The sequence below is a fragment of the Pithys albifrons genome, chromosome 4 (genome assembly GCF_047495875.1).
Source record: "Pithys albifrons albifrons isolate INPA30051 chromosome 4, PitAlb_v1, whole genome shotgun sequence".
Taxonomy (NCBI): domain Eukaryota; kingdom Metazoa; phylum Chordata; class Aves; order Passeriformes; family Thamnophilidae; genus Pithys; species Pithys albifrons.
Window position 1 is genome coordinate 46,799,671 of NC_092461.1, and position 15,596 is coordinate 46,815,266.

Here is a 15,596-nt window from a genome sequence, read left to right on the forward strand (position 1 = left end):
CTTAAAATGCATGCAGTAATATGAATATATAATCTATTGGTAATGTTGGAGAAAAAACTTAATATTCTGATTCTTTTTCAGAAAAAATAAGTAAGATTCTAAGAATTTTTTTGCAAAAACTGAGCTTGTTAGACCTTTGATACATTCACATAGTAATAGTGAACCTGTGTTTCCCGCAGTTTGAATTGAAATCTAAGTTTACGTTGCTTTTCATGAGGTTCTAGAAGAACATTGCCAGTGTTTTTTTCTTTTTTCCCCTCCATTTACTGCATTTTGTTAAACTGTTTCCATCAGCTGGGATTCTGTAGCTTCCAAGCTAGGTTGCCTATGCTATAAATCTTGGCATTGTCAATGTCAAAAATATCCATATCCTTCATATTCTGCTCTCTGCTTCCTTTCTTACTATTTATCCTCTCCAGAACAAGTACTAGCAAGGTGATGTTGAATTCTGGAAGACTGGGTTGCTTGTGTTGTGTAATATCCTTACTGTTGGCTGCTCCTGGCTCTGCTAGAGTCAAAAGCTGGCCAAAAAGTTAAGCTAAGTTGGATGAATGCTGAGAGAACACATGGAGTTGAGTGCTCCCATTCATGAAAAATCATAGAATTATAGAATCATAGAATTGATTGGGTTGGAAAAGACCTCTGAGATCATTGAGTCCAACTCTTGGTCCAACTCCAGTCCATTTACTAGATCATGGCACTCAGTGCCACGTCCAATCTCAGTTTAAAAATCTCCAGGGATGGTGAATCCACCACCTCTCTGGGCAACCCATTCCAGTGCCTGATTACTCTCTCTGTAAAGAATTTTTTTCTGATATCCAACTTAAATTTCCCCTGGCAGAGCTTAAGCCCGTGCCCCCTTGTCCTATTGCTGAGTGCCTGGGAGAAGAGACCAGCCCCCACCTGGCTAGAACTTCCCTTCAGATAGTTATAGACAGTGATGAGGTCACCTCTGAGCCTCCTCTTCTCCAGGCTAAACAACCCCAGCTCCCTCAGCCTCTCTCCATAGGACCAATGCTTCAGTCCCTTCACCAGCCTTGTTGCTCTTCTCTGGACCCGCTCCAGCACCTCAATATCCTTTCTGAACTGAGGGGCCCAGAACTGAACACAATACTCAAGGTGTGGCCTCACCAATGCAGAGTACAGGGAAAGGATCACTTCCCTGGTCCTGCTGGCCATGCTATTTTTGATACAGGACAGGATCCCATTGGCCCTCTTGGTCACCTGGGCCCACTGTTGGCTCATGTTGAGCTTCCTGTCAATTAGTACCCCAAGGTCCCTTTCTGCCTGGCTGCTCTCCAGCCACTCTGTGCCCAGCCTGTAGCGCTGCAGGGGGTTGTTGTGGCCAAAGTGCAGGACTCGGCACTTGGCCTTGTTGAACTTTATCCCATTGGAATCAGCCCATCTCTCAAGTCTATCCAGATCCTTCTGCAGAGCCCTCCTGCCTTCCAGCAGGTTGACACTCCCTTCCAACTTGCTGATGATGGACTCAATCCCCTCATCTAAATCATCAATAAAGGGTGCAAATTCAAAAATATGAAATATTGAGATTGTTCACTCTTGGGACTCAATTTCTCATTTGGAATTAAATGAATTTCAGAAACATCATTGCATTTGTCACATACTCCTTTTAACCAGACATCTAAATGATTAAACTGTGGGTTTGAAGTTGAATTCAAACAAGAATAGCAATCCAAACTCAATCTCATGTTTTCCCAGTTTACACCTACATCAAAAAGTAGGTATTTCACACACATAATTAACTATTATCTTATTGAAGGATGGATTTCATCTTCTTTTGACTGAAAGCAGAAGATGTGTTATGATTTTTCTAGAAAAGCGATAACACCAGATTTTTCACAGAAACGTGTAAAGATTTGGTGCATTTTCCTTTGCCCATTGGCCTATAGGTTACACCTCTTTCAGTCTGTTTTTTCTAGTCCCTTTAATTTGCAATGCTTTTTCAAAAAGTATGTCAAAGTTCATCAGAGCTCCAAAGAAACTTAAGAGAAAACGTTGATGTTCACAACTTCTATCACAGCATCATACCCAATAAAGTTTATTTCTCATGTACTATTTTGTCTATTCTAGGAAAAAAATACTAGGCAAATCAGTCTTAATTGGAAAAAAAATCTACCTTTCAAGAAGTAGGGCCATATTCTTTCTATGTATATTTTAACCATACACTTGAGTTCTTGTTAAACATAAATACTGAGAACTGATGCAGCTTTATGTCCTTTTCTACATGGAGAAAATGAAGGAGAACGTTTTACATTCTCATTTTTAATTATGTCAACAAAGACTGACTTTCACAGTTGGTGCTTTAGTGTCATTAAGGTTGGTGGGGAGTATGGCTGATGTGTCTCAAGCAGCAGAAGAAACAAGATTTGCTGTTCATGCCTTGCTATGAATATATATGTTCAAAAAGATGAGAATCTGATTTCTGCCTCTTTCATGTGAGGCAGTAGAAGGATTTTTATCTGTGGGTCACCTCCAAATGCTCTGACCATCCTTGGCAGTGGCATCACTTACCTCCTTGCAGCACCTCAGTTGAAAGTCTGAGCTACAGAGGAAAAGACTTTCTGACAGTGCAGAAAGATTGAGCTCACCAGAACATCGTGCTTAGGGAGGATGGGTAGATCTCATATTTCTTCTATGAACAACATAAGAGATTTTGTCAATGATACTTTGTCCTCTGTGTCTCTAATAAGCATGTATATAGTGCTCCTCATGAACAAATCTTTTTAAGCACCTGATTCAGAATTTTGCTTTCCTTTAGGGAAGAAGACTATAATCTTGAAGGACTTATGGGCTAAGACTCCAAAGGAAAGATGTTAACCTCTAGTCCATAGAGTAAAGAGACTTCAATTTTATTTTTTCCTTTTTTGTCATTGCTAAATATTCAACTTGCATGAGTATTTGGAATAATCTTTTTTATTTACACTTGAATAGGTGACTGCAAATATTCCTTTCATACGTAAAATACACTCACGTAGTTCCTACCTTTGTGACCCTAAAACCAGTGTACATATAGCATTGTACCTGGGGATACATGTTAAATTAGGTCAGGAACTGAAAGTAATGTGCCAATGGCTTGTTGTTTCTCTCCTGCATTTTCCCCTCATGAACACTGAGACCCATAGATAACCCATAGATAATCCGTAGAATAAGTAAACTATTCAACCAGAAAACACTGATGATAAATAATTTTCACAAAATTCCATTTTCAATGTAATTTTGCAACAAAAGGCATACTCACGTGATAGGGCTGAAATGCTTGTAGCCATATGAAATACCTTTCCTTTAAAATCAGGCAGTTGTTTGGTTTTGTCTAGGATTTGCAGCACAAGATCACTGTTGCTGATCTTCTCATCAGGCATTTTAGTTTAGGGCACCTATTTTTATCACTTTCAAATAGTAATGTCATGTCCACTGTGTTCCATTACTGTGTATCACTCCTGTTTGATAGAGTTGCAGGTTGATTCAGTATCCTGAAAGTGTGAAAGTTAAGGACAAAACTTACTCTACACAACAAGAGGATGCTGGGGGTATTCCCTCCTTCCCTGGGGAATGAGAGAAAATTTAATGGAATTAATCTATATGCTTTTTCTCTACATGTGTAAGTTCAAAGATTTGTTATCAATATAAGTAAAAACTTGATTTTGCCACAGCAGGAAAATAAGTTTTCGGAAAACATCTAGGTCTCTCAGCTGCCAACATATTTGGACAGAATCTGTTGAAGACTCTGTATGAGACAAAATTGAGCCATGTTGTACAGCATAACAAGTATGTCATGTTTCTGTGATAAACTACCATATTCTAAGAGCTGCTGCTTTAGCAGCTTCTGCAAGCTCTGTTAATGCTCCCAGCTGTTTACTTGTTCTTAGGTGGGAAATCAAATGCTGGGAGGGTTGGGCTGGGCTGTGGCATGACTGAGCATCCATCATTGTGTTCCTTTGAAGGAAGGACCTGGCAAGCAGCACCATGTGGATCATACCTTAAATATGCTCATGTGAATATACAAACTTCAGTCCTGAGGAGTAATTTATCTGAGATGACTACTTGCTTATTGCCTGGAAAGTAAGAAAAGAAGGCATACAGGTTGTAGGAGAAAGTATTATTGCATGGTAAGTCTTCCTCTTCATCTGCTCTCAATACTATCTGGATTTCATAGGGTCAGGCAATATTTTTCAACCTGTTCAGGTCTCAGCAGTGTGATTAAAATGGACCATCTTCACTGAAGTAACTGGAGAAGTTGTAGCACAAACCCAGTCAGAGTTATGGGACATAGGATCGATTTTATTCTCTAAAATTAATATATGTATAATGAGGTTCTTTGGAATGCGCTACATTAAAAATAATTTTTTGTAACCTAATAAAACACTGGTTTACCTAGAAAAAAAATGCTTCTTTCTTATACCTATGCTCAGGAGCCATTCTGCTGTGACTTCCCTTATACACCAATGAAACTGAGTTGGAGTAACTCCAGGTACAGTGTGTGACATGATGCAACGTTATTGCAACTCATATGCAACAATAACACATATTGCAGCACAAATGTAAAGAAACAGAAATAGATTTTGGTTTCCCAGAATTTATATTTGAACTCTGAGTGTGCATATGATTCTGTAACAAAAGCTACTAAATTACATTAATATTAGAAATGTAAGAACCAATATCATGTGAATGTAACCTTTATCTGGATGTCAAATTCACATTTATTTTGTCTTGTAGGACTGATTACAAAGTAAACTACAGTATTTTATATGGCTACTAAATAAACAACGGGTATGAGACTTTGCAAGGTCTGGGAAGGAAACCTCTGGATCCATCCCTTCCCTCTTACACAGAAAGAAAAGTTCAGGGAATATAAAACTAGTCATTGTGATGGAGGAAGTGGTCTTAGGAAAATAAAGAACCTTTTAAATTACTCAGTTTCTTGTTGAGTCACTGTGCAATCCTGGGCAAATCATTTAGATTTTATCTGTAGTATATAGTGTAAGATGTTGCAGAAATGCCCACAGTGACTTTGAATTGTGAGAACTCTTTTTTTTTTCCTCATCTCATTGAAATTTTCAGGTTTTGAAAAGCTGGGATATGTCTCACAGATCACATGGTACTGCAATAATAAACTGATCATTTATTAAATTAGGTAAAAGATATCAAATCATTGAAACTCTTGGGCAAGATGTTTTATTTGTTTGATTGATTCATTTGCTTTTGTTAAGAAAAAAACAAATACCTTAGTAGGAATAGGGAATTTTAGAAAATAAAAACTCTTATTTCTGAAAGTGTTTTTCTTAGATAAAATTGAATTCCTTACAAAATTGCACTGTGGAATAACGTGAAATAATCTGTAGATCTAGAAATAAGATTTTTTCTATACTGGTTGTTGCACTTCTGCTTGTGTATTCAGGGGACCATGAGAATGTCAGGGAGGAGTGTAAACTGAACCTAGCCCAGTTGGGTCAATGTGCTTATCAAAATTACTTTGCTGTGCATTTGGGGAAACAGTAAGCTGACCTTGTTGGTCCCTGTGTTCCAGGTTTGGGAATGTCTGTGATTCTAGTTAGGGACCATAGAGACTAGCTTTGACTCTGGGGTCAGCAAGAGTAGACCCAAAGCTGGCTGAGTTTCTACGCATCCAGTAGAGCTGCTGCCATTTAAGCAGTCATTCAGAGCCTTGAAAATATTTGAGTGTATCCCATCACAATTCATGAATCTCTGTGCCTCACTGTGGGCTAGAAAGGCCACAAACTAGGAGTGACAGAAGGGCTTCTGGGCTTCCACCAGGCTTCTGTCATCCCTTCCTTGTCTCTGTGTGAGACCCCATGTGTTTGGGCATGAAAAATATCTCAGATGCACTAATCCTACAACACAGATGTGAACAATACATAGTTTAGTGTTCTTGGTTCTCTTTAATGCAGTGTGCTTGTATGAGCTGCTCTGACTGTTGCATAGCTCTGCCACATCTCCCTGCTGTGACACCTGACCATTACATGTTGCCGTGATCCCTCAGTTTGGGGCCTGGGGTTGAGGGTCTGGCTTTGAGAGGCAAGTGCTGTAGTAGGGAACTAAGCTGGAGACAAACAAGCAAGTGCCAAAGATGCCTGGTAACTCTGTGTGGTTCTCAAAGGTCTTAATGGCTGTTACCCCTCAGGAAGAATGGGACAGAAGGGGAAGGAGAAGTCACCTCAAGCCAGAGGAAGGGGCCATGTAATAGCAACAAAGTGAGCCAGCTCTTCTCTGAAGTGTTTTCTCATCTGAAAAGCATTAATTGTAAGTTTGCAATCTCACTTTTCCATATTTGCATGTGAATAAATCCTTGGCTTAAATACTCTGCAGAAAATGAATGAGGCATTTGTGTAAATGTGTGCTCATATTTGAAAATATGAATAAAAATCTAGAAAGCCTTTGTACTCCCACCTTTGCTATCCCCCATTTAAGTTTCTCTGAGGCCCTTTTATAAAGTACTCTTTTCACATATAAGAGAAGCGTTTATTGTTGCCATGTTTGTGCTCTGGTATTTTTGCTTTGCCTCAGAGGGAATAGCTGATTTTGTGCTAACCCATCAGCTCAGTGTCTATTCCTATGATTTTCTTCTCTTTTCATCCCCTATCTTAGATGAGCAAATATCTTGCAAATACATTTCACAATAATTGCAAAGACAGTGTAATAAACCACAGAACTTGTTCTGGTGATGGTGGTGAGTCATGGGAAGTGCTGTATGTGAGCAAGAAAGAAAACTGCAAGAAATTGGTTTTCAGAAGTAGAAAAAGAAAAAAAAACCAGAGGGCTAAGTTGGGCTAAACAGTTCAGAGGTGGAAGGATATTCTTATTTTGCTCAAAGCAACAGTAGCAATGATGCTTTGCTTTTTCCTTTGTATTCTTTTCTTTTCTCTATCTTTCTATATATTGAATAAATAAATATTTTAGACCAAGATAAGAATTCCTCATTTCTCTGTTTTACTGTAAGGAATATTACTTATTGGTTCAAAGGCAGTGGTTTTTTTTCCAGATGCAAGATGAAAAACCTCCACCCCCCCGTTTTCAGAAGGAATAGCTTCCTTTGGAGTAGGTCAGATGCCTGGTTGAATATTCCAGGCAATTTCTTTAGGATTACATTTTAGTTGTGATACAGGTGGCAATTGCATGAGTACTGAGGGCACTTGCACTCAAAATTTTTGCATGTAGGTTTTCTCGAGGATAAAAACCTTGCAGGTTGTTTATTATAGTGATGCACTATACTGTTTAGAAAACTACTTGCTTTTGTGGGAAAAAAAATATGAGAAGTGTTCTGCATCAGTGTTGGATGATATATATGGAACAACAACAAATATTTGTGCAGGAACTCAGATCCAAATTCCTCTGAATTTCATGAATATTCTAATCTTGTTTATAATCTGTGCATTTTTTATTTGTCTCTAGCAAATACCAAGGCATTCTTTAAGAATAAGACAGTTTATTAGGCAATTAGCAGAATCTTTTTCTGAGAAAGTTACCCCAGAGACAGTTTTCACGTATAATGAGGGATGCCTGTATAGCCCACGCAGACTTGAAAATTGTAAGAAGTGTTTTACATACAATAACTACACACGAGTACAGAAGACATTGTGGAATAGTTCAGCCACGATCCCTCACTGTTTTTTAATTAGTTACCTTTACACACCAAACACAGAAGATAATTATCTTTCTAAGCTGCCTTTTCCCATTAGTATTTGGCAGCCCTAATTTCAATATGTGCTGTAAAAAAGTATCTGAAAACTTTTCTAAATAAACACAATTGTCTTAGAAAAATAGCTAAAACATGTGCGGGTTAAACATGACTTTTTTTCTCATAAGTGTCATTCGCCTGACTCAGAATTCTTTAATAGATACAGAGCAGTGCAGAACTGAAAGTATTTCTAATTTTGGTGGTTTGTGTATTTACAGAGGGATTACAACAAACTTCTACACTTTATCTACATTTTAATAGGTCAGTGTGAACATATGAAGTGTATTAAGGTGGACTGCCTTACTTATTAAACTTATGTGAATTTGTCAAAAGCCCTCAGCAATTGTATGCAGTAGGGGCTGGAAAGATATGCATGATTGAGGTCATGCATCCAGCCAGTTTGTAAGATGATCCCTCTGTACTGAGCCATCAGCCATCCTTAGCATAGGGGCGCACTCATACACGCATTCCTGTCAAGTCATCTTGTGAAAGGCTGCTTGCTTCCAGCTTGGCTTGAAAGTGCAACCTTAATAAAACTCACTGAAGCCTGAGAGAAAATAGCAGTTCTGCAGCAGATAGTGTAGGGGAAAGAGACTGGGATATGCATATGCAGCTGGCTAAAGCAGGCTACATGCTGGACTGTAACAGAGAGGAAACAATAAATCTTAACTACTATGCAATAAATATTCCCAATTTGAACTAAGGAAGCTATCCTCACAGTGCAATTAAAAAACCTAACAGTTTATGCAAGCTTGATTTTTGAAGTGTGCTGCTCCGGTCTTTTTCCAAAGACTTTAAGGGAAATTAAGAACAAATTAAAGAAAGACGAAGAAAAAGTTTTACTTAAAGCAGGAAAAGAAAGTAATAATAACATGTCAGTTTTCCTTTCCTTTGCTTTCCTGGCAGTGATTCTTGCTCATATAGGCTGTAATAACCAGCGTCGGGGTCCAGAAGCCAGTGGGAGAAGATTTAACCGGATTCAGCATGGGCAGTGCACCTATACTTTCATTCTGCCAGAACAGGATGGGAACTGTCGTGAAAGCACAACAGACCAGTACAACACAAATGCTCTTCAGAGAGATGCTCCTCACGTGGAACAGGATTTCTCTTCCCAGAAACTGCAACATCTGGAACATGTGATGGAAAATTACACTCAGTGGCTGCAAAAAGTAAGTGTTTCTTTCATTTCCCAGTAAATGATTTTTTGGGGGAATGTTTATGGTTTTAAAATTTTTCATTAGTTTCTATAAGAACAGAGGTAATAAGGACTGAACTACTTCATGGCTATGTAAGAGGGAAATGTTCCAGCCAGAGTGCATCCCTCTTAGTGACATTGCTCTTGGGAGCAGAATTTTCTTCACTTTACCGAAGGATGCATCTTCTTAAAGCTTTTTCTCAAGAGACTAAGGATGCATGTGAGCCAGAGAACACAAAAATCTTCCAGAGACTCTACTGACAGAACTTACTAATTATTCTTATAAGCTCCAGTTAGAGTTCACAGATTCAGATCAGATGTCAGGCAGGATACCTGTTACTCTGACAGCAAAATGGAGCATTTTTTAAAAAAATCAACATTTCAAGGCACTGGGTTAAGAGTTTAATTGTTCCCCCATAAATAGATCCTGTAATGCTATTCTACCCAGCTAATTGCTGAAAGAAAGAAGAAAGTATATAGGCATTCACACTTTAAAACATCAGAGTGAACCTTTTTAACCATGTAGATTACACTGGTTTTGAAACAGCCTGTTTCAATTTGTGTGCGTATATGAGCATTCTTTCCTAAAAAGGGGGAAATGGGTTACAAGGTGTTGCAGTAACTTGGTAGAAGTAATTAATTTTAAGAACTTGTGCAATAGCTCTAAACTTCTAATGAACTCTTCAGTATTTTTGTATGCAGTGAAGGTTGAGTTTGAAAAGACTTAAATATGTGAATAATTTCACTCATAGGAACAGCCCCATTCACCTTAACAGGATTACTCACTTGTGTAAAACTACATACCTTGCAGGATCTTGTCCATGCTTTGGAATGAAAATGCTTTGGGATAGCTGAGCAGTAAAAATAAGCAAATAAACAGTCCATGTGTGGTTATTTGTGATATTTCCATTCATATGCTGGCATTTTGACCTGGGAAAACTTAAAAAATTTCACAACTGAGTAATGCAACTAGTCATGTAATATGGCATGAGAAAACTGCTGTATGTATCCACTTGAGAGATACCTGATTTAACTCCAACACAAGTTGATACCAAGAATGAACATCAATAAAGAAGATGAAGACTCTACTATGTGGGTTGAAAGTTCGTATTAGCATAGTTACTGTTACCAATCTCATTTGCAAGTTTTGTTTAATCCAGACACTATACAAGAGAGAAATATGTTTAAAAGCATATACCGTCCCTCTAACACTACTAAAATCTTTAGAGAGGATTTGCTGATTTCTTGGTAAATTAATTGTGCTCTGGAATACCTGGCTCTAGCAAGAGAGAGAAGATTCTGTGCAGTAAGCAGAAAAGAAAATATAACCAAGCATTTAATTTTTAGACTACTTCCCTCATTTTTTAATATCTTGGTCTACTTTGGGGAGTATAAGGCTGGAAATGAGGGGATGTGTTTTGTAGAAGAAAGCATTTATAAAGAAATGATTTTACTGTGCCTTGGGAGGCTGAGACAAGCACTAAAGAGAGTAAAGTTGTTTTCTGGATTTATGCACACATGATTTTACTGGAGCCAATAGCCTGCTGAATCATGCTTCTAAGATCTTACTTATTCTGTGTTTGTCCACTAGAGACTGAACTAAGATCACTGTTTCACTGTGAACTAAACATGGGGAAATACGAGTCTCTGGAGTGTGAATGTCTGAGGGTTAGTCTTTTCACACTTTGGAGGGAAGTGATTAAACAGGTAGGAAGCCCAGTGAAAGGGGTTTATATTTGAAGACTGTTTTCTCCTGCAACGATTGTAAAACTGGCTACTAGCAGAACTATCCTCCTTTTCCTTCCAGCCCCCAGCTCTCTGCTCCCAGGAGTTTGCATAAAACTGGGATTGTGCACGTATCCCCATGTGTCAGTTTTCCTTGGAATGAAAGGGCCTGTTTCTCTGTGTGATGGAGTGTGGCTCACTCTGAACAAATGAGGCTGATGCAGCTCCTTTATAGCATCTCTGAATACCGAATTTGCTTTGTTGCTGTTGCTATTACAAAGCATGTCAGCCATAACTCATTTCCTTTCAAAACATGCATAATACTTAAGTGTAATGAATATATTATGTAGATATCTCACATTCATTTTCATACTCTGCATTTATTTTCCCCACTAAATTAGCTACACTAAACAGCATTTTACAATGCACCAGCTGTGAATGAAGTAAAGAATAATTAATCATTATAGGTCTATGATTGTAAGAGAATAGTTATGGTCAGAAATAATGTTTAAGAATTTGAGTTATAGTCTGACTTGCATAAAGGAAATATGTGTATTACTTCAGGTAGTAAATTTCAATAAAATTTCAATAACTTTCAATAAAATTGTACATAGACAATGTTTGGCAAAGTGAATTATTTTATCAGCACAAATGTTACCCTGTGATATTAGAAAAATATTTTTAAGAAATTTTGTAAGAATCATGTTTTGCTTAAATCTGTAATATTTTAATTTAAAATTGTTTTTCTTCAATATCTAAACTCTCAGATTTCTAGAAGAAAGAAAAATATTTTTTCTTTTAGAAAATACAATATTTTTATGCCTAAAACCAAAATTCCATCTTTGATGATCTACAAGCTTGACTGTAGATTAAAATGTCTTTGCTTGAGGAGCCAATTACAGGCAATTAAGGCCCAGGCTTGTCCATTAATATTTGCATATCTATAGTCAGTATAACGGGTTGGTTGAGAAACCAGGGACATGGCAAAATGCTCTGTGGAGAAACTACGTGGAAGAAGATGACTTGGTAAACATTTTTAGAGATTTTCCTAGAACTGTTTATTTTAATACCGGATAACTTTCCCCATTGTTTAAGCTTGGGTTTCATTTCTGCAATATGTTTATACAGATAGTTCAAAACAAACAGTTCATCACGTATTCTTTCTTGCAGCAACTGACCGGCACATGTGACACTGTTTGGTATTTACTTGCAGTGTCTAAGTATTGGCAAAAAGGAGTTACATGAAATGTTACATCATGTCTTGCTTTAGAACTTGCTGTTGGCTTGCTAAACTTACAGTACCAATGGACACAGTGTACATTCCAGATAGCTGTATAGATGAGTGTTTCATATACTTATCCTGTAGTCCAAATGGTAATAATAATTGTTATTACAGTAATATTTTTTTCTGACCAGTACCTAAGTAGAATACCATAAAAGTTTAAAAATAATGCTTAACAGCACTATACTAAAAAAGCTAACACAGACACACAAGTTTGAATTGAAAGTCAATGACAATCATTCTGATCATCCAGCATCCAGATTTAGATAATTTTCTTTTCTTTTTCTTTGCAAATATTGATGGTACCACTACAATTAAATCAAAAATAAAAGAAGCTTCAACTCACTTCCTTTCCCTTCAAAGTGCCTGGGCTGCCACCAGCTACAACAGAATTATAAATATATGCTCTGGATTCAGGCATTAAAGAAAGAAATTATGAGCAATTTTTCTGGGATATCTGTAACCATTTGATAGTTTTTCTTATTACAATGGTGATAAATTAATTGTTTATGCTATTCTCTGTGATCTTTGTTTACTTCCCTATATTGCAGCAGTAACAATGCAAGTGTTCACTTAATTTTTAAACATGTAGGTTTTAAGGGGGCCAGTCATTATATAGAAGAAAATGGCTTTTGAAAAGATTGATGTCTGTCACTGTGTGCTGTGGCTCCACTGACAGTCTGTCCCTTTTTCCTGTCTTTACCCGTAGGATTTATGCCCTGCTTTCTGCAATGAAATACAGTGTGTTGGCTGAATTTTGCCTTGAATTTTATATGGTTTGGTGAAGATGGGAAAATTCCTTACATGTCACTCTTGCTGTGAAGCTGAGTGAAAATGGACCAGATCCTTCCTTGAAGAGGAGAGGTCTAAAGAACTGTCACAATATCCTGTCCTATCAGTCAAATTTATATTAAAATGAAGATGTAGGTGACCATAGGATGTGAAAATATTGTCCCATTAAGAAACCAATATACTCTAGTTGAACTTTTACAAGAAATAGTAAAAGTTCCATTTTATTTTTGATTATATCTCACTGGGCATTTTGCAATGTAAGATGCGACCTTAAAGTCCCCATAATATTCACATGTTAAGTGCAACCAGTAGAACTCTGGTTAATTCTCACAAATAAAAGCAGGTCATTAGTATTACTAATGTGGCTGTGTAAAGAATGGCTTTACAGTAAATCTTTTCTCTTCCAAGATAGACCAGAGGTAAAAGGAAACAAAACTGGGCACTAGCCTCCTATTTGGCATCCAGCTTGATCCTGTATTTATTTTCTAGACACAGATGCTCTTTACTATTCTAGGTGCTTCATTTTGCTTTGCAATTCTCATATCCAAAGCAGAGTCTCACCCTAATGACATTTAAAGTGCAGTTCCCACAAACAAGTTGCAAAACAAAGGATGGAATTCAATTTAGTGGGATTTCTTATATTGTGTGTTCTACTCAATGGGCAAGTACACACAAAACCAAAATTTAAGGGGCAAATATAACTTCATGGAAACAAACTGGTTCAAAGAAAATTCATGTGTGAGTCTAAAATCAAAAGTGCTTATTTACTCCCCCACATCTCTTGGCCAATAATATGTCTGCATATCAAAGCTTTAATTAAATTGCTGAAGTCCTTGGTATATTTTGATGTACCTGCAAGAAAGAGACAAGGCTTCAAACATGGAAATACCTGAAAACTTGATATTATTGGGAGATAACCTATTTAGCAATGCTTTTTTTAAGAAGCAGAAGAATCGGAGAAGTAGACTGAAGGACAGTTTCACATATTGCGACACTTGGTAGCAAATTACCTAAAAAAATTATTTCCCATGTTTGGACAAATGGCTTTATCATTATGTTCAGGAGGTCCTTAATCTGTTTATTTTCAGTGATGACAGCCATAATTAGGAACATTCTGGTAACAATAAAATATGACATTTATTAGTCATCAGAACTGTCCAACCGACATGCATTGGGAGATCTCATCTGGAATAGAGAGCTTTTCTAAATTAAACGGATATACAGTAAAATGGCATGTCATTTTGAGGGTGCTGAGAACTCATCATTCTATTGCCTTCTGTGGTTTGGAAGCAAGCTACAGTTCTGTGTGCGCTGGAACAACAGCAACAACAAGAAGCAACAATAAAAAAGAAAAAGACAGCCAATGTGGGAAAAGAAATAGGCTTGTGCATGTTAGGCTTGCATTATCCCACCCAAACTTACCATCATAGGATCATTAAGGTTAGAAAAGACCTCCAGGATCATCGATTCCTACTTTTGACCAAACATCATCATGTCAACCAAAACATAGCACTATGTTAAGTTTTTTCTTCAACACCTTCATGGACGTTGACTCCACCAAATCCCTGAACATCCTGCTCCAATGCTTAACCACCCTTTCAGTGAAGAAAGATTTCCTGATGTCCACCTGAACCATCAATAGCAAAGCTTGAGGTAATCTTCTCTTGTCTTGTCCCTAGTTCCTTGGGAGAACCTGCCACCTCCGCTCTTGCTACAACCTCCTTTCAAGTAGTTGTGCAGTGACAAGGTCCCTCCTCATCCTCCTTTTCTCTAGACTAAACAACACCAGCTCCTGCAGCTGCTCCTTATACTACTTACATTTTAGACCTTTCACCAGCTCTGTTGCCCTCTGGACCTGCTCCAGCATATCAATGTCTTTTTAGTAGTGAGGGACACAAAACTGAACACAGTACTCAAGGTGTGGCCTGCGCATACTGCTGGCTCAGGTTCAGCTGGCCATTGATCAGCACCCCAGGTCCTTTTCCACTGGGCCACTTTCCAGCCAGTCTGTCCCCAAGCCTGAAGTGCTACCTGGAATTTTTGTGACCCAACTGCAGGACTTGGCATTTGGCCTTGTTAAGCCTCATACTGTTGGCCTCAGACCATCTATCCAGCCTGTCCAGATCGCTCTGCAGAGCCTTCCTACTGTCCAGCCAATCAACACTCCTGCCCAATTTTGTACTGCCTGTAAACTTACTGAGGGTGCACTCATTCCCCTTGTCCAGGACTGGTCCCAGTACTGAACCTTGGGGAACACCACTTGTGACCAGATGCCAACTGGATGCAACACCGTTCACCACCATTCTCTGGGCCCAGTCATCCACCCAGCAAAGAGTGCACCCATCCCAGCCATGAGCTGTCAGCTTCTTCAGGAGAATGCTTTGGCTAAAATCCAGAGTTACCCAAGACAGTTTTTCTTTGCTGTGGGGAATCTCTTAGTGCTGTGTCATGTGATAGTAGCAAACCTAGGGGAAGAGTCAGCTCCCTGAACTCAGGGAAATCCTGAGTAGCTCACTGCCTGGTTTAAATGCCTCAGTTAAGTGGGATGCTTTACTTTTCTCCATGTCTGTATCACAGACTTCACTTATGACAGCAAGGAAATTGTAAAGTATTCCTTTTTCCTTTTACCAACACAGATATAGTATTACTACTCAATTTCACAGGGCTGTTGGGAGGCTTAGTATGTTATTTTTTGTGTTGCTTTTAGAGTTTTTCTGGTGGAAGGTATTTTATGCACTTTACAGTTTATGTATTATAATAATTTTTCCAATATGTACTGAAAACAATGTGAGATTGAAAAAATCCTTTGGAAGGAAATTGCTTTTAATATATGTAACTAAAACACTTCATATAAAATAAGCAAATAATTACAATGAATATGAATCTGA

The 15,596-nt window shown here is 38.0% G+C and overlaps 1 protein-coding gene across 1 annotated transcript in view; it reads left to right on the plus strand.

Annotated features, from left to right (window-relative positions):
* The first annotated feature begins 8,304 nt into the window (after positions 1-8,304).
* Positions 8,305-15,596, plus strand: part of ANGPT1 (angiopoietin 1) — a 158,157-nt gene continuing 150,865 nt past the window's right edge. The window contains exon 1 of the mRNA XM_071553048.1: positions 8,305-8,883. Coding sequence (XP_071409149.1) covers positions 8,587-8,883 — 297 coding nt within the window. The 5' untranslated portion in view covers positions 8,305-8,586. The remainder of the gene's footprint in view (positions 8,884-15,596) is intronic.